A 27,285-nucleotide genomic window follows, 5' to 3' on the forward strand; every position below is an offset into this window, starting at 1 on the left:
TGTATACACAGTGTGTCCCTGATTGGTCAGTGCAGCACAGTATAGTAATAACAATGTGTCAGGTACATGAGATGGGTCTGTGTGTCTCCTGTATACACCGTGTGTCCCTGATTGATCAGTGCAGCACAGTATAGTAATAACAATGTGTCAGGTACTTGAGATGGGTCTGTGTGTCTCCTGTATACACCGTGTGTCCCTGATTGATCAGTGCAGTACAGTATAGTAATAACAATGTGTCAGGTATATGAGATGGGTCTGTGTGTCTCCTGTATACAAGGTGTGTCCCTGATTGATCAGTGCAGCACAGTATAGTAATAACAATGTGTCAGGTACATGAGATGGGTCTGTGTGTCTCCTGTATACACGGTGTGTCCCTGATTGATCAGTGCAGCACAGTATAGTAATAACAATGTGTCAGGTACATGAGATGGGTCTGTGTGTCTCCTGTATACACGGTGTGTCCCTGATTGATCAGTGCAGCACAGTATAGTAATAACAATGTGTCAGGTACATGAGATGGGTCTGTGTGTCTCCTGTATACACGGTGTGTCCCTGATTGATCAGTGCAGCACAGTATAGTAATAACAATGTGTCAGGTACATGAGATGGGTCTGTCTGTCTCCTGTATACACGGTGTGTCCCTGATTGATCAGTACAGCACATTATAGTAATACAATGTGTCAGGTATATGAGATGGGTCTGTGTGTCTCCTGTATACACAGTGTGTCCCTGATTGATCAGTGCAGCACAGTATAGTAATAACAATGTGTCAGGTACATGAGAAGGGTCTGTGTGTCTCTTATATACACGGTGTGTCCCTGTTTGATCAGTACAGCACAGTATAGTAAAAACAATGTGTCAGGTATATGAGATGGGTCTGTCTGTCTCCTGTATACACAGTGTGTCCCTGATTGATCAGTGCAGTACAGTATAGTAATAACAATGTGTCAGGTATATGAGATGGGTCTGTGTGTCTCCTGTATACACCGTGTGTCCCTGATTGATCAGTGCAGTACAGTATAGTAATAACAATGTGTCAGGTATATGAGATGGGTCTGTGTGTCTCCTGTATACTCCGTGTGTCCCTGATTGATCAGTGCAGCACAGTATAGTAATACAATGTGTCAGGTACATGAGATGGGTCTGTGTGTCTCCTGTATACACGGTGTGTCCCTGATTGATCAGTGCAGCACAGTATAGTAATAACAATGTGTCAGGTACATGAGATGGGTCTGTGTGTCTCCTGTATACACGGTGTGTCCCTGATTGATCAGTGCAGCACAGTATAGTAATAACAATGTGTCAGGTACATGAGATGGGTCTGTGTGTCTCCTGTATACACGGTGTGTCCCTGATTGATCAGTGCAGCACAGTATAGTAATAACAATGTGTCAGGTATATGAGATGGGTCTGTGTGTCTCCTGTATACACAGTGTGTCCCTGATTGATCAGTGCAGCACAGTATAGTAATAACAATGTGTCAGGTACATGAGATGGGTCTGTGTGTCTCCTGTATACACCGTGTGTCCCTGATTGATCAGTGCAGTACAGTATAGTAATAACAATGTGTCAGGTATATGAGATGGGTCTGTGTGTCTCCTGTATACACCGTGTGTCCCTGATTGATCAGTGCAGCACAGTATAGTAATAACAATGTGTCAAGTATATGAGATGGGTCTGTCTGTCTCCTGTATACACCGTGTGTCCCTGATTGATCAGTGCAGCACAGTATAGTAATAACAATGTGTCAGGTACATGAGATGGGTCTGTGTGTCTCCTGTATACACGGTGTGTCCCTGATTGATCAGTGCAGCACAGTATAGTAATAACAATGTGTCAGGTATATGAGATGGGTCTGTGTGTCTCCTGTATACACGGTGTGTCCCTGATTGATCAGTACAGCACAGTATAGTAATACAATGTGTCAGGTATATGAGATGGGTCTGTGTGTCTCCTGTATACACGGTGTGTCCCTGATTGATCAGTACAGCACAGTACAGTATAGTAATACAATGTGTCAGGTATATGAGATGGGTCTGTGTGTCTCCTGTATACACTGTGTGTCCCTGATTGATCAGTGCAGCACAGTATAGTAATACAATGTGTCAGGTACATGAGATGGGTCTGTGTGTCTCCTGTATACACGGTGTGTCCCTGATTGATCAGTGCAGCACAGTATAGTAATAACAGTGTGTCAGGTATATGAGATGGGTCTGTGTGTCTCCTGTATACACTGTGTGTCCCTGATTGATCAGTGCAGCACAGTATAGTAATAACAATGTGTCAGGTATATGAGATGGGTCTGTGTGTCTCCTGTATACACTGTGTGTCCCTGATTGATCAGTACAGCACAGTATAGTAATACAATGTGTCAGGTATATGAGATGGGTCTGTGTGTCTCCTGTATACACTGTGTGTCCCTGATTGATCAGTGCAGCACAGTATAGTAATAACAATGTGTCAGGTATATGAGATGGGTCTGTGTGTCTCCTGTATACACGGTGTGTCCCTGATTGATCAGTACAGCACAGTATAGTATTAACAATGTGTCAGGTATATGAGATGGGTCTGTGTGTCTCCTGTATACACGGTGTGTCCCTGATTGATCAGTACAGCACAGTATAGTAATACAATGTGTCAGGTACATGAGATGGGTCTGTGTGTCTCCTGTATACACGGTGTGTCCCTGATTGATCAGTGCAGCACAGTATAGTAATACAATATGTCAGGTATATGAGATGGGTCTGTGTGTCTCCTGTATACACAGTGTGTCCCTGATTGATCAGTACAGCACAGTATAGTAATACAATGTGTCAGGTACATGAGATGGGTCTGTGTGTCTCCTGTATGCACGGTGTGTCCCTAAGTGATCAGTACAACACAGTACAGTATAGTAATACAATGTGTCATGTAGATGAGATGGGTCTGTGTGTCTCCTGTATACACGGTGTGTCCCTGATTGTTCAGTACAGCACAGTATAGTAATGCAATGTGTCAGGTACATGAGATGGGTCTGTGTGTCTCCTGTATACACGGTGTGTCCCTAATTGATCAGTACAGCACAGTATAGTAATAACAATGTGTCAGGTATATGAGATGGGTCTGTGTGTCTCCTGTATACACGGTGTGTCCCTGATTGATCAGTACAGCACAGTATAGTAATACAATGTCAGGTACATGAGATGGGTCTGTGTGTCTCCTGTATACACGGTGTGTCCCTGATTGATCAGTGCAGCACAGTATAGTAATAACAATGTGTCAGGTACATGAGAAGGGTCTGTGTGTCTCTTATATACACGGTGTGTCCCTGTTTGATCAGTACAGCACAGTATAGTAAAAACAATGTGTCAGGTATATGAGATGGGTCTGTCTGTCTCCTGTATACACAGTGTGTCCCTGATTGATCAGTGCAGCACAGTATAGTAATACAATGTGTCAGGTATATGAGATGGGTCTGTGTGTCTCCTGTATACACCGTGTGTCCCTGATTGATCAGTGCAGTACAGTATAGTAATAACAATGTGTCAGGTATATGAGATGGGTCTGTGTGTCTCCTGTATACACCGTGTGTCCCTGATTGATCAGTGCAGCACAGTATAGTAATAACAATTTGTCAGGTATATGAGATGGGTCTGTGTGTCTCCTGTATACACCGTGTGTCCCTGATTGATCAGTGCAGTACAGTATAGTAATAACAATGTGTCAGGTATATGAGATGGGTCTGTGTGTCTCCTGTATACACCGTGTGTCCCTGATTGATCAGTGCAGCACAGTATAGTAATAACAATGTGTCAGGTATATGAGATGGGTTTGTGTGTCTCCTGTATACACGGTGTGTCCCTGATTGGTCAGTGCAGCACAGTATAGTAATAACAATGTGTCAGGTACATGAGATGGGTCTGTGTGTCTCCTGTATACACGGTGTGTCCCTGATTGATCAGTGCAGCACAGTATAGTAATACAATGTGTCAGGTACATGAGATGGGTCTGTGTGTCTCCTGTATACACCGTGTGTCCCTGATTGATCAGTGCAGCACAGTATAGTAATAACAATGTGTCAGGTACATGAGATGGGTCTGTGTGTCTCCTGTATACACCGTGTGTCCCTGATTGATCAGTGCAGTACAGTATAGTAATAACAATGTGTCAGGTATATGAGATGGGTCTGTGTGTCTCCTGTATACAAGGTGTGTCCCTGATTGATCAGTGCAGCACAGTATAGTAATAACAATGTGTCAGGTACATGAGATGGGTCTGTGTGTCTCCTGTATACACGGTGTGTCCCTGATTGATCAGTGCAGCACAGTATAGTAATAACAATGTGTCAGGTACATGAGATGGGTCTGTGTGTCTCCTGTATACACGGTGTGTCCCTGATTGATCAGTGCAGCACAGTATAGTAATAACAATGTGTCAGGTACATGAGATGGGTCTGTGTGTCTCCTGTATACACGGTGTGTCCCTGATTGATCAGTGCAGCACAGTGTAGTAATAACAATGTGTCAGGTATATGAGATGGGTCTGTGTGTCTCCTGTATACACAGTGTGTCCCTGATTGATCAGTGCAGCACAGTATAGTAATACAATGTGTCAGGTATATGAGATGGGTCTGTGTGTCTCTTATATACACGGTGTGTCCCTGATTGATCAGTGCAGCACAGTATAGTAATAACAATGTGTCAGGTATATGAGATGGGTCTGTGTCTCCTGTATACACGGTGTGTCCCTGATTGATCAGTGCAGCACAGTATAGTAACATCAATGTGTCAGGTATATGAGATGGGTCTGTGTGTCTCCTGTATACATGGTGTGTCCCTGATTGATCAGTTCAGCACAGTATAGTAATAACAATGTGTCAGGTACATGAGATGGGTCTGTGTGTCTCCTGTATACACAGTGTGTCCCTGATTGATCAGTGCAGTACAGTATAGTAATAACAATGTGTAAGGTATATGAGATGGGTCTGTGTCTCCTGTATACACGGTGTGTCCCTGATTGATCAGTGCAGCACAGTATAGTAACATCAATGTGTCAGGTATATGAGATGGGTCTGTGTGTCTCCTGTATACACGGTGTGTCCCTGATTGATCAGTACAGCACAGTATAGTAATAACAATGTGTCAGGTATATGAGATGGGTCTGTGTGTTTCCTGTATACACCGTGTGTCCCTGATTGATCAGTGCAGTACAGTATAGTAATAACAATGTGTCAGGTATATGAGATGGGTCTGTGTGTCTCCTGTATACACAGTGTGTCCCTGATTGGTCAGTGCAGCACAGTATAGTAATAACAATGTGTCAGGTACATGAGATGGGTCTGTGTGTCTCCTGTATACACCGTGTGTCCCTGATTGATCAGTGCAGCACAGTATAGTAATAACAATGTGTCAGGTACATGAGATGGGTCTGTGTGTCTCCTGTATACACCGTGTGTCCCTGATTGATCAGTGCAGCACAGTATAGTAATAACAATGTGTCAGGTATATGAGATGGGTCTGTGTGTCTCCTGTATACAAGGTGTGTCCCTGATTGATCAGTGCAGCACAGTATAGTAATAACAATGTGTCAGGTACATGAGATGGGTCTGTGTGTCTCCTGTATACACGGTGTGTCCCTGATTGATCAGTGCAGCACAGTATAGTAATAACAATGTGTCAGGTACATGAGATGGGTCTGTGTGTCTCCTGTATACACGGTGTGTCCCTGATTGATCAGTGCAGCACAGTATAGTAATAACAATGTGTCAGGTACATGAGATGGGTCTGTGTGTCTCCTGTATACACGGTGTGTCCCTGATTGATCAGTACAGCACAGTATAGTAATACAATGTGTCAGGTATATGAGATGGGTCTGTGTGTCTCCTGTATACACAGTGTGTCCCTGATTGATCAGTGCAGCACAGTATAGTAATACAATGTGTCAGGTATATGAGATGGGTCTGTGTGTCTCTTATATACACGGTGTGTCCCTGATTGATCAGTGCAGCACAGTATAGTAATAACAATGTGTGAGGTACATGAGATGGGTCTGTGTGTCTCCTGTATACACTGTGTGTCCCTGACTGATCAGTGCAGCACAGTATAGTAATAACAATGTGTGAGGTACATGAGATGGGTCTGTGTGTCTCCTGTATATACACGGTGTGTCCCTGATTGATCAGTGCAGCACAGTATAGTAATAACAATGTGTCAGGTATATGAGATGGGTCTGTGTGTCTCCTATATACACAGTGTGTCCCTGATTGATCAGTACAGCACAGTATAGTAATAACAATGTGTCAGGTATATGAGATGGGTCTGTGTGTCTCCTGTATACACGGTGTGTCCCTGATAGATCAGTACAGCACAGTACAGTATAGTAATACAATGTGTCAGGTATATGAGATGGGTCTGTGTGTCTCCTGTATACACAGTGTGTCCCTGATTGATCAGTACAGCACAGTACAGTATAGTAATACAATGTGTCAGGTACATGAGATGGGTCTGTGTGTCTCCTGTATACACTGTGTGTCCCTGATTGATCAGTGCAGCACAGTATAGTAATACAATGTGTCAGGTACATGAGATGGGTCTGTGTGTCTCCTGTATACACGGTGTGTCCCTGATTGATCAGTGCAGCACAGTATAGTAATAACAATGTGTCAGGTATATGAGATGGGTCTGTGTGTCTCCTGTATACACTGTGTGTCCCTGATTGATCAGTGCAGCACAGTATAGTAATAACAATGTGTCAGGTATATGAGATGGGTCTGTGTGTCTCCTGTATACACTGTGTGTCCCTGATTGATCAGTACAGCACAGTATAGTAATACAATGTGTCAGGTATATGAGATGGGTCTGTGTGTCTCCTGTATACACTGTGTGTCCCTGATTGATCAGTGCAGCACAGTATAGTAATAACAATGTGTCAGGTATATGAGATGGGTCTGTGTGTCTCCTGTATACACTGTGTGTCCCTGATTGATCAGTACAGCACAGTATAGTAATACAATGTGTCAGGTATATGAGATGGGTCTGTGTGTCTCCTGTATACACTGTGTGTCCCTGATTGATCAGTACAGCACAGTATAGTAATACAATGTGTCAGGTACATGAGATGGGTCTGTGTGTCTCCTATATACACGGTGTGTCCCTGATTGATCAGTACAGCACAGTATAGTAATACAATGTGTCAGGTACATGAGATGGGTCTGTGTGTCTCCTGTATACACGGTGTGTCCCTGATTGATCAGTACAGCACAGTATAGTAATAACAATGTGTCAGGTATATGAGATGGGTCTGTGTGTCTCCTGTATACACGGTGTGTCCCTGATTGATCAGTACAGCACAGTATAGTAATACAATGTCAGGTACATGAGATGGGTCTGTGTGTCTCCTGTATACACTGTGTGTCCCTGATTGATCAGTACAGCACAGTATAGTAATAACAATGTGTCAGGTATATGAGATGGGTCTGTGTGTCTCCTGTATACACTGTGTGTCCCTGATTGATCAGTACAGCACAGTATAGTAATACAATGTGTCAGGTATATGAGATGGGTCTGTGTGTCTCCTGTATACACTGTGTGTCCCTGATTGATCAGTGCAGCACAGTATAGTAATAACAATGTGTCAGGTATATGAGATGGGTCTGTGTGTCTCCTGTATACACGGTGTGTCCCTGATTGATCAGTACAGCACAGTATAGTATTAACAATGTGTCAGGTATATGAGATGGGTCTGTGTGTCTCCTGTATACACGGTGTGTCCCTGATTGATCAGTACAGCACAGTATAGTAATTCAATGTGTCAGGTACATGAGATGGGTCTGTGTGTCTCCTGTATACACGGTGTGTCCCTGATTGATCAGTGCAGCACAGTATAGTAATACAATATGTCAGGTATATGAGATGGGTCTGTGTGTCTCCTGTATACACAGTGTGTCCCTGATTGATCAGTACAGCACAGTATAGTAATACAATGTGTCAGGTACATGAGATGGGTCTGTGTGTCTCCTGTATGCACGGTGTGTCCCTAAGTGATCAGTACAGCATAGTACAGTATAGTAATACAATGTGTCATGTACATGAGATGGGTCTGTGTGTCTCCTGTATACACGGTGTGTCCCTGATTGTTCAGTACAGCACAGTATAGTAATACGATGTGTCAGGTACATGAGATGGGTCTGTGTGTCTCCTATATACACGGTGTGTCCCTGATTGATCAGTACAGCACAGTATAGTAATACAATGTGTCAGGTACATGAGATGGGTCTGTGTGTCTCCTGTATACACGGTGTGTCCCTAATTGATCAGTACAGCACAGTATAGTAATAACAATGTGTCATGTATATGAGATGGGTCTGTGTGTCTCCTGTATACACGGTGTGTCCCTGATTGATCAGTGCAGCACAGTATAGTAATAACAATGTATCAGGTATATAAGATGGGTCTGTGTGTCTTCTGTATACACGGTGTGTCCCTGATTGATCAGTGCAGCACAGTATAGTAATAACAATGTGTCAGGTACATGAGATGGGTCTGTGTGTCTCCTGTATACACGGTGTGTCCCTGATTGATCAGTGCAGCACAGTATAGTAATAACAATGTGTCAGGTACATGAGATGGGTCTGTGTGTCTCCTGTATACACGGTGTGTCCCTGATTGGTCAGTGCAGCACAGTATAGTAATAACAATGTATCAGGTATATGAGATGGGTCTGTGTGTCTCCTGTATACACGGAGTGTCCCTGATTGATCAGTACAGCACAGTATAGTAATACAATGTGTCAGGTGTATGAGATGGGTCTGTGTGTCTCCTGTATACACGGTGTGTCCCTGATTGGTCAGTGCAGCACAGTATAGTAATAACAATGTGTCAGGTATATGAGATGGGTCTGTGTGTCTCCTGTATACACGGTGTGTCCCTGATTGGTCAGTGCAGCACAGTATAGTAATAACAATGTATCAGGTATATGAGATGGGTCTGTGTGTCTCCTGTATACACGGAGTGTCCCTGATTGATCAGTACAGCACAGTATAGTAATAACAATGTGTCAGGTATATGAGATGGGTCTGTGTGTCTCCTGTATACACGGTGTGTCCCTGATTGGTAAGTGCAGCACAGTATAGTAATAACAATGTATCAGGTATATGAGATGGGTCTGTGTGTCTCCTGTATACACAGTGTGTCCCTGATTGATCAGTGCAGCACAGTATAGTAATACAATGTGTCAGGTACCTGAGATGGGTCTGTGTGTCTCCTATATACACTGTGTGTCCCTGATTGATCAGTGCAGCACAGTATAGTAATAACCATGTGTCAGGTATATGAGATGGGTCTGTGTGTCTCCTGTATACACGGTGTGTCCCTGATTGATCAGTACAGCACAATATAGTAATACAATGTGTCAGGTACATGAGATGGGTCTGTGTGTCTCCTGTATACACAGTGTGTCCCTGATTGATCAGTGCAGCACAGTATAGTTATAACAATGTGTCAGGTATATGAGATGGGTCTGTGTGTCTCCTGTATACACGGTGTGTCCCTGATGATCAGTACAGCACAGTATAGTAATAACAATGTGTCAGGTACATGAGATGGGTCTGTGTGTCTCCTGTATACACTGTGTGTCCCTGATTGATCAGTACAGCACAGTATAGTAATAACAATGTGTCAGATATATGAGATGGGTCTGTGTGTCTCCTGTATACACGGTGTGTCCCTGATTGATCAGTGCAGCACAGTATAGTAATACAATGAGTCAGGTACATGAGATGGGTCTGTGTGTCTCCTGTATACACAGTGTGTCCCTGATTGATCAGTACAGCACAGTATAGTAATACAATGTGTCAGGTACATGAGATGGGTCTGTGTGTCTGCTATATACACGGTGTGTCCCTGATTGATCAGTACAGTACAGTATAGTAATAACAATGTGTCAGGTATATAGATGGGTCTGTGTGTCTCCTGTATACACAGTGTGTCCCTGATTGATCAGTACAGCACAGAATAGTAATACAATGTGTCAGGTACATGAGATGGGTCTGTGTGTCTCCTGTATACACGGTGTGTCCCAGATTGATCAGTGCAGCACAGTATAGTAATACAATGTGTCAGGTACATGAGATGGGTCTGTGTGTCTCCTGTATACACGGTGTGTCCCTGATTGATCAGTGCTGCACAGTATAGTAATAACAATGTGTCAGGTACATGAGATGGGTCTGTGTGTCTCCTGTATACACGGTGTGTCCCTGATTGATCAGTGCAGCACAGTATAGTAATAACAATGTGTCAGGTACATGAGATGGGTCTGTGTGTCCCCTTGTATACACGGTGTGTCCCTGATTGATCAGTACAGCACAGTATAGTAATAACAATGTGTCAGGTATATGAGATAGGTCCGTGTGTCTCCTATATACACGGTGTGTCCCTGATTGATCAGTGCAGCACAGTATAGTAATAACAATGTGTCAGGTATATGAGATGGGTCCGTGTGTCTCCTGTATACACGGTGTGTCCCTGTTTGATCAGTACAGCACAGTATAGTAATAACAATGTGTCAGGTATATGAGATGGGTCCGTGTGTCTCCTGTATACACGGTGTGTCCCTGATTGATCAGTACAGCACAGTATAGTAATAACAATGTGTCAGGTATATGAGATGGGTCCGTGTGTCTCCTGTATACACGGTGTGTCCCTGTTTGATCAGTACAGCACAGTATAGTAATAACAATGTGTCAGGTATATGAGATGGGTCCGTGTGTCTCCTGTATACACGGTGTGTCCCTGTTTGATCAGTACAGCACAGTATAGTAATAACAATGTGTCAGGTATATGAGATGGGTCCGTGTGTCTCCTGTATACACGGTGTGTCCCTGTTTGATCAGTGCAGCACAGTATAGTAATAACAATGTGACAGGTATATGAGATGGGTCCGTGTGTCTCCTGTATACACGGTGTGTCCCTGTTTGATCAGTGCAGCACAGTATAGTAATAACAATGTGTCAGGTATATGAGATGGGTCTGTGTGTCTCCTGTATACACGGTGTGTCCCTGATTGATCAGTGCAGCACAGTATAGTAATAACAATGTGTCAGGTATATGAGATGGGTCTGTGTGTCTCCTGTATACACGGTGTGTCCCTGTTTGATCAGTGCAGCACAGTATAGTAATAACAATGTGTCAGGTATATGAGATGGGTCTGTGTGTCTCCTGTATACACCGTGTGTCCCTGTTTGATCAGTGCAGCACAGTATAGTAATAACAATGTGTGAGGTACATGAGATGGGTCTGTGTGTCTCCTGTATATACAGTGTGTCCCTGATTGATCAGTGCAGCACAGTATAGTAATAACAATGTGTGAGGTACATGAGATGGGTCTGTGTGTCTCCTGTATACACGGTGTGTCCCTGATTGATCAGTGCAGCACAGTATAGTAATACAATATGTCAGGTATATGAGATGGGCCTGGTGTCTCCTGTATACACAGTGTGTCCCTGATTGATCAGTACAGCACAGTATAGTAATACAATGTGTCAGGTACATGAGATGGGTCTGTGTGTCTCCTGTATGCACGGTGTGTCCCTAATTGATCAGTACAGCACAGTACAGTATAGTAATACAATGTGTCATGTACATGAGATGGGTCTGTGTGTCTCCTGTATACACGGTGTGTCCCTGATTGTTCAGTACAGCACAGTATAGTAATACAATGTGTCAGGTACATGAGATGGGTCTGTGTTTCTCCTATATACACGGTGTGTCCCTGATTGATCAGTACAGCACAGTATAGTAATACAATGTGTCAGGTACATGAGATGGGTCTGTGTGTCTCCTGTATACACGGTGTGTCCCTGATTGATCAGTACAGCACAGTATAGTAATACAATGTGTCAGGTACATGAGATGGGTCTGTGTGTCTCCTGTATGCACGGTGTGTCCCTAATTGATCAGTACAGCACAGTACAGTATAGTAATACAATGTGTCATGTACATGAGATGGGTCTGTGTGTCTCCTGTATACACGGTGTGTCCCTGATTGTTCAGTACAGCACAGTATAGTAATACAATGTGTCAGGTACATGAGATGGGTCTGTGTTTCTCCTATATACACGGTGTGTCCCTGATTGATCAGTACAGCACAGTATAGTAATACAATGTGTCAGGTACATGAGATGGGTCTGTGTTTCTCCTATATTCACGGTGTGTCCCTGATTGATCAGTGCAGCACAGTATAGTAATACAATGTGTCAGGTACATGAGATGGGTCTGTGTTTCTCCTATATACACGGTGTGTCCCTGATTGATCAGTGCAGCACAGTATAGTAATAACAATGTATCAGGTATATGAGATGGGTCTGTGTGTCTCCTATATACACAGTGTGTCCCTGATTGATCAGTACAGCACAGTATAGTAATAACAATGTGTCAGGTATATGAGATGGGTCTGTGTGTCTCCTGTATACACGGTGTGTCCCTGATTGATCAGTACAGCACAGTATTGTAATACAATGTCTCAGGTATATGAGATGGGTCTGTGTGTCTCCTGTATACACGGTGTGTCCCTGATTGATCAGTGCAGCACAGTATAGTAATAACAATGTGTCAGGTACATGAGATGGGTCTGTGTGTCTCCTGTATACACGGTGTGTCCCTGATTGGTCAGTGCAGCACAGTATAGTAATAACAATGTATCAGGTATATGAGATGGGTCTGTGTGTCTCCTGTATACACGGAGTGTCCCTGATTGATCTGTACAGCACAGTATAGTAATACAATGTGTCAGGTGTATGAGATGGGTCTGTGTGTCTCCTGTATACACGGTGTGTCCCTGATTGGTCAGTGCAGCACAGTATAGTAATAACAATGTATCAGGTATATGAGATGGGTCTGTGTGTCTCCTGTATACACGGTGTGTCCCTGATTGATCAGTACAGCACAGTATAGTAATACAATGTGTCAGGTATATGAGATGGGTCTGTGTGTCTCCTGTATACACAGACTGTCCCTGATTGATCAGTGCAGCACAGTATAGTAATAACAATGTGTCAGGTACATGAGATGGGTCTGTGTGTCTCCTGTATACACAGTGTGTCCCTGATTGATCAGTGCAGCACAGTATAGCAATAACAATGTGTCAGGTATATGAGATGGGTCTGTGTGTCTCCTGTATACACGGTGTGTCCCTGATTGATCAGTGCAGCACAGTATAGTAATACAATGTGTCAGGTGTATGAGATGGGTCTGTCTGTCTCCTGTATACACAGTGTGTCCCTGATTGATCAGTGCAGCACAGTATAGTAATAACAATGTGTCAGGTGTATGAGATGGGTCTGTGTGTCTCCTGTATACACGGTGTGTCCCTGATTGATCAGTACAGCACAGTATAGTAATAACAATGTGTCAGGTGTATGAGATGGGTCTGTGTGTCTCCTATATACACAGTGTGTCCCTGATTGATCAGTGCAGCACAGTATAGTAATAACAATGTGTCAGGTAGATGAGATGGGTCTGTGTGTCTCCTGTATACACAGTGTGTCCCTGATTGATCAGTACAGCACAGTATAGTAATACAATGTGTCAGGTATATGAGATGGGTCTGTGTGTCTCCTGTATACACGGTGTGTCCCTGATTGATCAGTGCAGCACAGTATAGTAATACAATGTGTCAGGTATATGAGATGGGTCTGTGTGTCTCCTGTATACACGGTGTGTCCCTGATTGATCAGTGCAGCACAGTATAGTAATACAATGTGTCAGGTATATGAGATGGGTCTGTGTGTCTCCTGTATACACGGTGTGTCCCTGATTGATCAGTACAGCACAGTATAGTAATACAATGTGTCAGGTAGATGAGATGGATCTGTGTGTCTCCTATATACACAGTGTGTCCCTGATTGATCAGTACAGCACAGTATAGTAATACAATGTGTCAGGTATATGAGATGGGTCTGTGTGTCTCCTGTATACATGGTGTGTCCCTGATTGATCAGTGCAGCACAGTATAGTAATACAATGTGTCAGGTATATGAGATGGGTCTGTGTGTCTCCTGTATACACGGTGTGTCCCTGATTGATCAGTGCAGCACAGTATAGTAATACAATGTGTCAGGTATATGAGATGGGTCTATGTGTCTCCTGTATACACGGTGTGTCCCTGATTGATCAGTGCAGCACAGTATAGTAATACAATGTGTCAGGTACATGAGATGGGTCTGTGTGTCTCCTGTATACACGGTGTGTCCCTGACTGATCAGTACAGCACAGTATAGTAATAACAATGTGTCAGGTATATGAGATGGGTCTGTGTGTCTCCTGTATACACGGTGTGTCCCTGATTGATCAGTACAGCACAGTATAGTAATAACAATGTGTCAGGTACATGAGATGGGTCTGTGTGTCTCCTGTATACTCGGTGTGTCCCTGACTGATCAGTACAGCACAGTATAGTAATAACAATGTGTCAGGTATATGAGATGGGTCTGTGTGTCTCCTGTATACACGGTGTGTCCCTGATTGATCAGTACAGCACAGTATAGTAATAACAATGTGTCAGGTATATGAGATGGGTCTGTGTGTCTCCTGTATACTCGGTGTGTCCCTGATTGATCAGTACAGCACAGTATAGTAATAACAATGTGTCAGGTATATGAGATGGGTCTGTGTGTCTCCTGTATACACGGTGTGTCCCTGATTGATCAGTACAGCACAGTATAGTAATACAATGTCAGGTATATGAGATGGGTCTGTGTGTCTCCTGTATACACGGTGTGTCCCTGATTGATCAGTACAGCACAGTATAGTAATACAATGTCAGGTATATGAGATGGGTCTGTGTGTCTCCTGTATACACCGTGTGTCCCTGATTGATCAGTGCAGCACAGTATAGTAATAACAATGTGTCAGGTATATGAGATGGGTCTGTGTGTCTCCTGTATACACCGTGTGTCCCTGATTGATCAGTACAGCACAGTATAGTAATAACAATGTGTCAGGTATATGAGATGGGTCTGTGTGTCCCCTGTATACACCGTGTGTCCCTGATTGATCAGTGCAGCACAGTATAGTAATAACAATGTGTCAGGTATATGAGATGGGTCTGTGTGTCTCCTGTATACACCGTGTGTCCCTGATTGATCAGTGCAGCACAGTATAGTAATACAATGTGTCAGGTACATGAGATGGGTCTGTGTGTCTCCTATATACACGGTGTTTCCCTGATTGATCAGTACAGCACAGTATAGTAATAACAATGTGTCAGGTACATGAGATGGATCTGTGTGTCTCCTGTATACACGGTGTGTCCCTGATTGATCAGTGCAGCACAGTATAGTAATAACAATGTGTCAGGTATATGAGATGGGTCTGTGTGTCTCCTATATACACGGTGTTTCCCTGATTGATCAGTACAGCACAGTATAGTAATAACAATGTGTCAGGTATATGAGATGGGTCTGTGTGTCTCCTGTATACACCGTGTGTCCCTGATTGATCAGTACAGCACAGTATAGTAATAACAATGTGTCAGGTATATGAGATGGGTCTGTGTGTCTCCTGAATGCAGGACCCCGGCTCCCGGGCAGTTTGCACTCTCATCCTCCTAATGACAGCCTCCGCCATCCCTCCCTCGTGGAGCCTCCCCCAGGTAGGTGACCTTTCTCCATTCATAGCGCTGCACCCGCTCTCTCTGTCGCGTTCTAACCTCACTTTTGTTTCTTTCTGACATCACCAGAGTCATTTCCAGAGACGGAATTGGACCCCCCAGGCCATGCTGTACTTAAAGGGGGCACGTGAGTGACTTATGGCTTCTTCTGCTAATTACCCTGCGCTGCTGATTACAAGAGGAATGATTGATAGGGCCACGATCGTAGTGACATGCAGCCAATGCCCCCCAGCCAGGGGCCCCAGCAGTGACCCATCCTCCCCCTGTACTCACAGCTACCTATACATTGCTTGGAAGGTCAGACAGCAAATGACCAGAGATTTCGTCTGGGTTCCGTCTATTGTCTGTGTAACAAATTCAGATTCCTATACATTATGGGGCTTATGGTGACAGCTGCCGCAGTGGGCGGGACAGGTTTCCACGTGAACCCACTCGGATTGTTACTAATGTGGATTCTTGTGTTACCATAAAACACTAAGTAGATGACAAAGTGACCATGTATGCATCCGACTAATGGAATCTTCCCCTATATATATGCAGATATTCCCCAAATATCGTATAACCATAAACATCCTGAGCCCCGCGTCACTTCTGTACAGCACATTAACCCCTGAGTGTTGTGTCATGTGACAGTGCAATCAGATAATTATGTGCTGCTGCTTGTGTTACAGAGGGCCGGCGATTCATCTCCGATGAAGGTCAGAGAAAAGATCTGTATGACCGACTACAGCTGGGTAATATTCAACTCCATCCACACAACATTACACGTCACATATAGAGAGATGTCCACATACATGTATGTTCCTGGCGCGTTTTACAGCCCATCTAGATGCACCGTACCACGGCGTGACTCTGTAGTACCGAGCGTCTTTTCTTTCAACTTTTTACCTTCAATTGCGTCTTATTCGCAAAACGATCCATACAGGAGAACACATAACCAGCTTCTGCTGATATGTGACACCTGTATATATGTGTGCTCCTGAGTCTGTATATGGAGACTGCGCTGAGTAATGTGATATGTGACACCTGTATATCTGTGTGCTCCTGAGTCTGTATATAGGAGACTGCGCTGAGTAATGTGATATGTGACTCCTGTATATCTGTGTGCTCCTGAGTCTGTATATGGGAGACTGCGCTGAGTAATGTGATATGTGACACCTGTATATCTGTGTGCTCCTGAGTCTGTATATAGGAGACTGTGCTGAGTAATGTGATATGTGACACCTGTATATCTGTGTGCTCCTGAGTCTGTATATAGGAGACTGCGCTGAGTAATGTGACACCTGTATATCTGTGTGCTCCTGAGTCTGTATATAGGAGAAGGCGCTGAGTAATGTGATATGTGACACCTGTATATCTGTGTGCTCCTGAGTCTGTATATGGGAGACTGTGCTGAGTAATGTGATATGTGACACCTGTATATCTGTGTGCTCCTGAGTCTGTATATAGGAGAAGGCGCTGAGTAATGTGATATGTGACACCTGTATATCTGTGTGCTCCTGAGTCTGTATATGGGAGACTGTGCTGAGTAATGTGATATGTGACACCTGTATATCTGTGTGCTCCTGAGTCTGTATATAGGAGACTGTGCTGAGTAATGTGATATGTAACACCTGTATATCTGTGTGCTCCTGAGTCTGTATATAGGAGAAGGCGCTGAGTAATGTGATATGTGACACCTGTATATCTGTGTGCTCCTGAGTCTGTATATGGGAGACTGTGCTGAGTAATGTGATATGTGACACCTGTATATCTGTGTGCTCCTGAGACTGTATATAGGAGAAGGCGCTGAGTAATGTGATATGTGACACCTGTATATCTGTGTGCTCCTGAGTCTGTATATGGGAGACTGTGCTGAGTAATGTGATATGTGACACCTGTATATCTGTGTGCTCCTGAGTCTGTATATAGGAGAAGGCGTTGAGTAATGTGATATGTGACACCTGTATATCTGTGTGCTCCTGAGTCTGTATATGGGAGACTGTGCTGAGTAATGTGATATGTGACACCTGTATATCTGTGTGCTCCTAAGTCTGTATATAGGAGACTGTGCTGAGTAATGTGATATGTGACACCTGTATATCTGTGTGGTTCTGAGTCTGTATATAGGAGACTGCCCTTAGTATTGTGATATGTGACACCTGTATATCTGTGTGCTCCTGAGTCTGTATATAGCAGACTGCGCTGAGTAATGTGATATGTGACACCTGTATATCTGTGTGCTCCTGAGTCTGTATATGGGAGACCGCGCTGAGTAATGTGATATGTGACACCTGTATATCTGTGTGCTCCTGAGTCTGTATATGGGAGACCGCGCTGAGTAATGTGATATGTGACACCTGTATATATGTGTGCGCCTGAGTCTGTATATAGGAGAAGGTGCTGAGTAATGTGATATGTGACACCTGTATATCTGTGTGCTCCTGAGTCTGTATATGGGAGACTGCTCTGAGTAATGTGATATGTGACACCTGTATATCTGTGTGCTCCTGAGTCTGTATATGGGAGACTGCGCTGAGTAATGTGATATGTGACACCTGTATATCTGTGTGCTCCTGAGTCTGTATATGGGAGACTGCGCTGAGTAATGTGATATGTGACACCTGTATATCTGTGTGCTCCTGAGTCTGTATATAGGAGACTGCGCTGAGTAATGTGATATGTGACACCTGTATATCTGTGTGCTCCTGAGTCTGTATATGGGAGACTGCGCTGAGTAATGTGATATGTGAAACCTGTATATCTGTGTGCTCCTGAGTCTGTATATAGGAGACTGTGCTGAGTAAAGTGATATGTGACACCTGTATATCTGTGTGCTCCTGAGTCTGTATATAGGAGACTGCTCTGAGTAATGTGATATGTGACACCAGTATATCTGTGTGCTCCTGAGTCTGTATATGGGAGACCGCGCTGAGTAATGTGATATGTGACACCTGTATATATGTGTGCGCCTGAGTCTGTATATAGGAGAAGGCGCTGAGTAATGTGATATGTGAAACCTGTATATCTGTGTGCTCCTGAGTCTGTATATGGGAGACTGCGCTGAGTAATGTGATATGTGACACCTGTATATCTGTGTGCTCCTGAGTCTGTATATAGGAGACTGTGCTGAGTAATGTGACACCTGTATATCTGTGTGCTCCTGAGTCTGTATATAGGAGACTGTGCTGAGTAATGTGATAGGTGACACCTGTATATCTGTGTGCTCCTGAGTCTGTATATAGGAGACTGCGCTGAGTAATGTGATATGTGACACCTGTATATCTGTGTGCTCCTGAGTCTGTATATGGAGACTGCGCTGAGTAATGTGATATGTGACACCTGTATATCTGTGTGCTCCTGAGTCTGTATATGGGAGACTGCGCTGAGTAATGTGATATGTGACACCTGTATATCTGTGTGCTCCTGAGTCTGTATATGGGAGACTGCGCTGAGTATTGTGATATGTGACACCTGTATATCTGTGTGCTCCTGTGTCTGTATATGGGAGACTGCGCTGAGTAATATGATATGTGACACCTGTATATCTGTGTGCTCCTGTGTCTGTATATGGGAGACTGCGCTGAGTAATGTGATATGTGACACCTGTATATCTGTGTACCTGAGTCTGTATATGGGAGACTGTGCTGAGTAATGTGACAGGTGACACCTGTATATCTGTGTGCTCCTGAGTCTGTATATAGGAGACTGTGCTGAGTAATGTGACACCTGTATATCTGTGTGCTCCTGAGTCTGTGTATAGGAGACTGCGCTGAGTAATGTGATATGTGACACCAGTATATCTGTGTGCTCCTGAGACTGTATATAGGAGAAGGCGCTGAGTAATGTGATATGTGACACCTGTATATCTGTGTGCTCCTGAGTCTGTATATGGGAGACTGTGCTGAGTAATGTGATATGTGACACCTGTATATCTGTGTGCTCCTGAGTCTGTATATAGGAGAAGGCGTTGAGTAATGTGATATGTGACACCTGTATATCTGTGTGCTCCTGAGTCTGTATATGGGAGACTGTGCTGAGTAATGTGATATGTGACACCTGTATATCTGTGTGCTCCTAAGTCTGTATATAGGAGACTGTGCTGAGTAATGTGATATGTGACACCTGTATATCTGTGTGGTTCTGAGTCTGTATATAGGAGACTGCCCTTAGTATTGTGATATGTGACACCTGTATATCTGTGTGCTCCTGAGTCTGTATATAGCAGACTGCGCTGAGTAATGTGATATGTGACACCTGTATATCTGTGTGCTCCTGAGTCTGTATATGGGAGACCGCGCTGAGTAATGTGATATGTGACACCTGTATATCTGTGTGCTCCTGAGTCTGTATATGGGAGACCGCGCTGAGTAATGTGATATGTGACACCTGTATATATGTGTGCGCCTGAGTCTGTATATAGGAGAAGGTGCTGAGTAATGTGATATGTGACACCTGTATATCTGTGTGCTCCTGAGTCTGTATATGGGAGACTGCTCTGAGTAATGTGATATGTGACACCTGTATATCTGTGTGCTCCTGAGTCTGTATATGGGAGACTGCGCTGAGTAATGTGATATGTGACACCTGTATATCTGTGTGCTCCTGAGTCTGTATATGGGAGACTGCGCTGAGTAATGTGATATGTGACACCTGTATATCTGTGTGCTCCTGAGTCTGTATATAGGAGACTGCGCTGAGTAATGTGATATGTGACACCTGTATATCTGTGTGCTCCTGAGTCTGTATATGGGAGACTGCGCTGAGTAATGTGATATGTGAAACCTGTATATCTGTGTGCTCCTGAGTCTGTATATAGGAGACTGTGCTGAGTAAAGTGATATGTGACACCTGTATATCTGTGTGCTCCTGAGTCTGTATATAGGAGACTGCTCTGAGTAATGTGATATGTGACACCAGTATATCTGTGTGCTCCTGAGTCTGTATATGGGAGACCGCGCTGAGTAATGTGATATGTGACACCTGTATATATGTGTGCGCCTGAGTCTGTATATAGGAGAAGGCGCTGAGTAATGTGATATGTGAAACCTGTATATCTGTGTGCTCCTGAGTCTGTATATGGGAGACTGCGCTGAGTAATGTGATATGTGACACCTGTATATCTGTGTGCTCCTGAGTCTGTATATAGGAGACTGTGCTGAGTAATGTGACACCTGTATATCTGTGTGCTCCTGAGTCTGTATATAGGAGACTGTGCTGAGTAATGTGATAGGTGACACCTGTATATCTGTGTGCTCCTGAGTCTGTATATAGGAGACTGCGCTGAGTAATGTGATATGTGACACCTGTATATCTGTGTGCTCCTGAGTCTGTATATGGAGACTGCGCTGAGTAATGTGATATGTGACACCTGTATATCTGTGTGCTCCTGAGTCTGTATATGGGAGACTGCGCTGAGTAATGTGATATGTGACACCTGTATATCTGTGTGCTCCTGAGTCTGTATATGGGAGACTGCGCTGAGTATTGTGATATGTGACACCTGTATATCTGTGTGCTCCTGTGTCTGTATATGGGAGACTGCGCTGAGTAATATGATATGTGACACCTGTATATCTGTGTGCTCCTGTGTCTGTATATGGGAGACTGCGCTGAGTAATGTGATATGTGACACCTGTATATCTGTGTACCTGAGTCTGTATATGGGAGACTGCGCTGAGTAATGTGACAGGTGACACCTGTATATCTGTGTGCTCCTGAGTCTGTATATAGGAGACTGTGCTGAGTAATGTGACACCTGTATATCTGTGTGCTCCTGAGTCTGTGTATAGGAGACTGCGCTGAGTAATGTGATATGTGACACCAGTATATCTGTGTGCTCCTGAGTCTGTATATGGGAGACTGCGCTGTGTAATGTGATATGTGACACCTGTATATCTGTGTGCTCCTGAGTCTGTATATAGGAGACTGCGCTGAGTAATGTGATATGTGACACCTGTATATCTGTGTGCTCCTGAGTCTGTATATGGGAGACCGCGCTGAGTAATGTGATATGTGACACCTGTATATATGTGTGCGCCTGAGTCTGTATATAGGAGAAGGCGCTGAGTAATGTGATATGTGAAACCTGTATATCTGTGTGCTCCTGAGTCTGTATATGGGAGACTGCGCTGAGTAATGTGATATGTGACACCTGTATATCTGTGTGCTCCTGAGTCTGTATATAGGAGACTGTGCTGAGTAATGTGACACCTGTATATCTGTGTGCTCCTGAGTCTGTATATAGGAGACTGTGCTGAGTAATGTGATAGGTGACACCTGTATATCTGTGTGCTCCTGAGTCTGTATATAGGAGACTGCGCTGAGTAATGTGATATGTGACACCTGTATATCTGTGTGCTCCTGAGTCTGTATATGGAGACTGCGCTGAGTAATGTGATATGTGACACCTGTATATCTGTGTGCTCCTGAGTCTGTATATGGGAGACTGCGCTGAGTAATGTGATATGTGACACCTGTATATCTGTGTGCTCCTGAGTCTGTATATGGGAGACTGCGCTGAGTATTGTGATATGTGACACCTGTATATCTGTGTGCTCCTGTGTCTGTATATGGGAGACTGCGCTGAGTAATATGATATGTGACACCTGTATATCTGTGTGCTCCTGTGTCTGTATATGGGAGACTGCGCTGAGTAATATGATATGTGACACCTGTATATCTGTGTGCTCCTGTGTCTGTATATGGGAGACTGCGCTGAGTAATGTGATATGTGACACCTGTATATCTGTGTACCTGAGTCTGTATATGGGAGACTGCGCTGAGTAATGTGACAGGTGACAGCTGTATATCTGTGTGCTCCTGAGTCTGTATATAGGAGACTGTGCTGAGTAATGTGACACCTGTATATCTGTGTGCTCCTGAGTCTGTGTATAGGAGACTGCGCTGAGTAATGTGATATGTGACACCAGTATATCTGTGTGCTCCTGAGTCTGTATATAGGAGACTGCGCTGAGTAATGTGATATGTGACACCTGTATATCTGTGTGCTCCTGAGTCTGTATATAGGAGACTGTGCTGAGTAATGTGATATGTGATACCTGTATATCTGTGTGCTCCTGAGTCTGTATATAGGAGACTGTGCTGAGTAATGTGATATGTGATACCTGTATATCTGTGTGCTCCTGAGTCTGTATATAGGAGACTGCGCTGAGTATTGTGATATGTGACACCTGTATATCTGTGTGCTCCTGAGTCTGTATATGGGAGACCGCGCTGAGTAATGTGATATGTGACACCTGTATATATGTGTGCGCCTGAGTCTGTATATAGGAGAAGGCGCTGAGTAATGTGATATGTGACACCTGTATATCTGTGTGCTCCTGAGTCTGTATAAGGGAGATTGCGCTGAGTAATGTGATATGTGACACCTGTATATCTGTGTGCTCCTGAGTCTGTATATGGGAGACTGCGCTGAGTAATGTGATATGTGACACCTGTATATCTGTGTGCTCCTGAGTCTGTATATGGGAGACTGCGCTGAGTAATGTGATATGTGACACCTGTATATCTGTGTGCTCCTGAGTCTGTATATGGGAGACTGTGCTGAGTAATGTGATATGTGACACCTGTATATCTGTGTGCTCCCGAGTCTGTATATGGAAGACTGCGCTGAGTAATGTGATATGTGACACCTGTATATCTGTGTGCTCCTGAGTCTGTATATGGGAGACTGCGCTGAGTAATGTGATGTGTGACACCTGTATATCTGTGTGCTCCTGAGTCTGTATAGGGGAGACTGCGCTGAGTAATGTGATGTGTGACACCTGTATATCTGTGTGCTCCTGAGTCTGTATATAGGAGACTGTGCTGAGTAATGTGATATGTGACACCTGTATATCTGTGTGCTCCTGAGTCTGTATATAGGAGAAGGCGCTGAGTAATGTGATATGTGACACCTGTATATCTGTGTGCTCCTGAGTCTGTATATGGGAGACTGCGCTGAGTAATGTGATATGTGACACCTGTATATCTGTGTGCTCCTGAGTCTGTATATAGCAGACTGCGCTGAGTAATGTGATATGTGACACCTGTATATCTGTGTGCTCCTGAGTCTGTATATAGGAGACTGCGCTGAGTAATGTGATATGTGACACCTGTATATCTGTGTGCACCTGAGTCTGTATATGGGAGACTGCGCTGAGTAATGTGATATGTGACACCTGTATATCTATGTGCTCCTGAGTCTGTATACGGGAGACTGCGCTGAGAAATGTGACACCTGTATATATGTGTGCTCCTTAGTCTGTATATAGGAGACTGCACTGAGTAATGTGATATCTGACACCTGTATATCTGTGTGCTCCTGAGACTGTATATAGGAGAAGGCGCTGAGTAATGTGATATGTGACACCTGTATATCTGTGTGCTCCTGACTCTGTATATAGGAGACTGCACTGAGTAATGTGATATCTGACACCTGTATATCTGTGTGCTCCTGAGTCTGTATATAGGAGACTGCGCTGAGTAATGTGATATGTGACACCTGTATATCTGTGTGCTCCTGAGACTGTATATAGGAGAAGGCGCTGAGTAATGTGATATGTGACACCTGTATATCTGTGTGCTCCTGAGTCTGTATATGGGAGACTGCACTATGTAATGTGATATGTGACACCTGTATATCTGTGTGCTCCTGAGACTGTATATAGGAGACTGCGCTGAGTATTGTGATATGTGACACCTGTATATCTGTGTGCTCCTGAGTCTGTATATGGGAGACTGCGCTGAGTAATGTGATATGTGACACCTGTATATCTGTGTGCTCCTGAGTCTGTATATAGGAGACTGCGCTGAGTAATGTGATGTGTGACGCCTGTATATCTGTGTGCTCCTGAGTCTGTATATGGGAGACTGCGCTGAGTAATGTGATATGTGACACCTGTATATCTGTGTGCTCCTGAGTCTGTATATAGGAGACTGTGCTGAGTAATGTGATATGTGACACCTGTATATCTGTGTGCTCCTGAGTCTGTATATAGGAGACTGCGCTGAGTACTATGATATGTGACACCTGTATATCTGTGTGCTCCTGAGTCTGTATATAGAAGACTGCGCTGAGTACTGTGATATGTGACACCTGTATATCTGTGTGCTCCTGAGTGTGTATACAGGAGACTGTGCTGAGTAATGTAATATGTGACACCTGTATATCTGTGTGCTCCGGAGTCTGTATATAGGAGACTGCGCTGAGTAATGTGACACCTGTATATCTGTGTGCTCCTGAGTCTGTATATAGGAGACTGCGCTGAGTAATGTGATATGTGACACCTGTATATCTGTGTGCTGAGTACTGTGATATGTGACACCTGTATATCTGTGTGCTCCTGAGTCTGTATACAGGAGACTGTGCTGAGTAATGTAATATGTGACACCTGTATATCTGTGTGCTCCTGAGTCTGTATATAGGAGACTGCGCTGAGTAATGTGACACCTGTATATCTGTGTGCTCCTGAGTCTGATTATTGGAGACTGCGCTGAGTAATGTGATATGTGACACCTGTATATCTGTGTGCTCCTGAGTCTGTATATGGGAGACTGCGCTGAGTAATGTGATATGTGACACCTGTATATCTGTGTGCTCCTAAGTCTGTATATGGGAGACTGCGCTGAGTAATGTGATGTGTGAAACCTGTATATCTTTGTGCTCCTGAGTCTGATTATAGGAGACTGCGCTGAGTAATGTGATATGTGACACCTGTATATCTGTGTGCTCCTGAATCTGTATATGGGAGACTGAGCTGAGTAATGTGATATGTGACACCTGTATATCTGTGTGCTCCGGAGTCTGTATATGGGAGACTGCGCTGAGTAATGTGATGTGTGAAACCTGTATATCTGTGTGCTCCTGAGTCTGATTATAGGAGACTGCGCTGAGTAATGTGATATGTGACACCTGTATATCTGTGTGCTCCTGAGTCTGTATATGGGAGACTGCGCTGAGTAATTAGATATGTGACACCTGTATATCTGTGTGCTCCTGAGTCTGTATATGGGAGACTGCGCTGAGTAATGTGATATGTGACACCTGTATATCTGTGTGCTCCTGAGTCTATATGGGATACTGTGCTGAGTAATGTGATATGTGACACCTGTATATCTGTGTGCTCCTGAGTCTGTATATAGGAGACTGCGCTGAGTAATGTGATATGTGACACCTGTATATCTGTGTGCTCCTGAGTCTGTATATAGCAGACTGCGCTGAGTAATGTGATATGTGACACCTGTATATCTGTGTGCTCCTGAGTCTGTATATAGGAGACTGCGCTGAGTAATGTGATATGTGACACCTGTATATCTGTGTGCACCTGAGTCTGTATATGGGAGACTGCGCTGAGTAATGTGATATGTGACACCTGTATATCTATGTGCTCCTGAGTCTGTATACGGGAGACTGCGCTGAGAAATGTGACACCTGTATATATGTGTGCTCCTTAGTCTGTATATAGGAGACTGCACTGAGTAATGTGATATCTGACACCTGTATATCTGTGTGCTCCTGAGACTGTATATAGGATAAGGCGCTGAGTAATGTGATATGTGACACCTGTATATCTGTGTGCTCCTGACTCTGTATATAGGAGACTGCACTGAGTAATGTGATATCTGACACCTGTATATCTGTGTGCTCCTGAGTCTGTATATAGGAGACTGCGCTGAGTAATGTGATATGTGACACCTGTATATCTGTGTGCTCCTGAGACTGTATATAGGAGAAGGCGCTGAGTAATGTGATATGTGACACCTGTATATCTGTGTGCTCCTGAGTCTGTATATGGGAGACTGATCTGAGTAATGTGATATGTGACACCTGTATATCTGTGTGCTCCTGAGACTGTATATAGGAGACTGCGCTGAGTATTGTGATATGTGACACCTGTATATCTGTGTGCTCCTGAGTCTGTATATGGGAGACTGCGCTGAGTAATGTGATATGTGACACCTGTATATCTGTGTGCTCCTGAGTCTGTATATAGGAGACTGCGCTGAGTAATGTGATGTGTGACGCCTGTATATCTGTGTGCTCCTGAGTCTGTATATGGGAGACTGCGCTGAGTAATGTGATATGTGACACCTGTATATCTGTGTGCTCCTGAGTCTGTATATAGGAGACTGTGCTGAGTAATGTGATATGTGACACCTGTATATCTGTGTGCTCCTGAGTCTGTATATAGGAGACTGCGCTGAGTACTGTGATATGTGACACCTGTATATCTGTGTGCTCCTGAGTCTGTATATAGAAGACTGCGCTGAGTACTGTGATATGTGACACCTGTATATCTGTGTGCTCCTGAGTGTGTATACAGGAGACTGTGCTGAGTAATGTAATATGTGACACCTGTATATCTGTGTGCTCCGGAGTCTGTATATAGGAGACTGCGCTGAGTAATGTGACACCTGTATATCTGTGTGCTCCTGAGTCTGTATATAGGAGACTGCGCTGAGTAATGTGATATGTGACACCTGTATATCTGTGTGCTGAGTACTGTGATATGTGACACCTGTATATCTGTGTGCTCCTGAGTCTGTATACAGGAGACTGTGCTGAGTAATGTAATATGTGACACCTGTATATCTGTGTGCTCCTGAGTCTGTATATAGGAGACTGCGCTGAGTAATGTGACACCTGTATATCTGTGTGCT

At 43.9% G+C, this 27,285-nt stretch overlaps 1 protein-coding gene across 2 annotated transcripts in view; it reads left to right on the forward strand.

The window, feature by feature from the left end:
- LOC148477524 (spexin-like) overlaps positions 1 to 27,285 on the forward strand; it is a 236,814-nt gene that overhangs the window by 66,929 nt on the left and 142,600 nt on the right. The window contains exons 2-4 of one of the 2 annotated variants that reach the window (XM_088456631.1): positions 15,544 to 15,624; positions 15,712 to 15,769; positions 16,314 to 16,376. In XM_088456631.1, the coding sequence (XP_088312757.1) occupies positions 15,583 to 15,624; positions 15,712 to 15,769; positions 16,314 to 16,376 (163 nt within the window). In that variant the 5' untranslated portion in view covers positions 15,544 to 15,582. Of the gene's footprint in view, positions 1 to 15,537; positions 15,625 to 15,711; positions 15,770 to 16,313; positions 16,377 to 27,285 lie in introns of those variants that run through there. The other variant, XM_088456630.1, reaches the window with a different exon arrangement.

The sequence above is a fragment of the Taudactylus pleione genome, unplaced genomic scaffold (assembly GCF_031769625.1).
Source record: "Taudactylus pleione unplaced genomic scaffold, aTauple2 ptg000708l, whole genome shotgun sequence".
Lineage (NCBI taxonomy): Eukaryota > Metazoa > Chordata > Amphibia > Anura > Myobatrachidae > Taudactylus > Taudactylus pleione.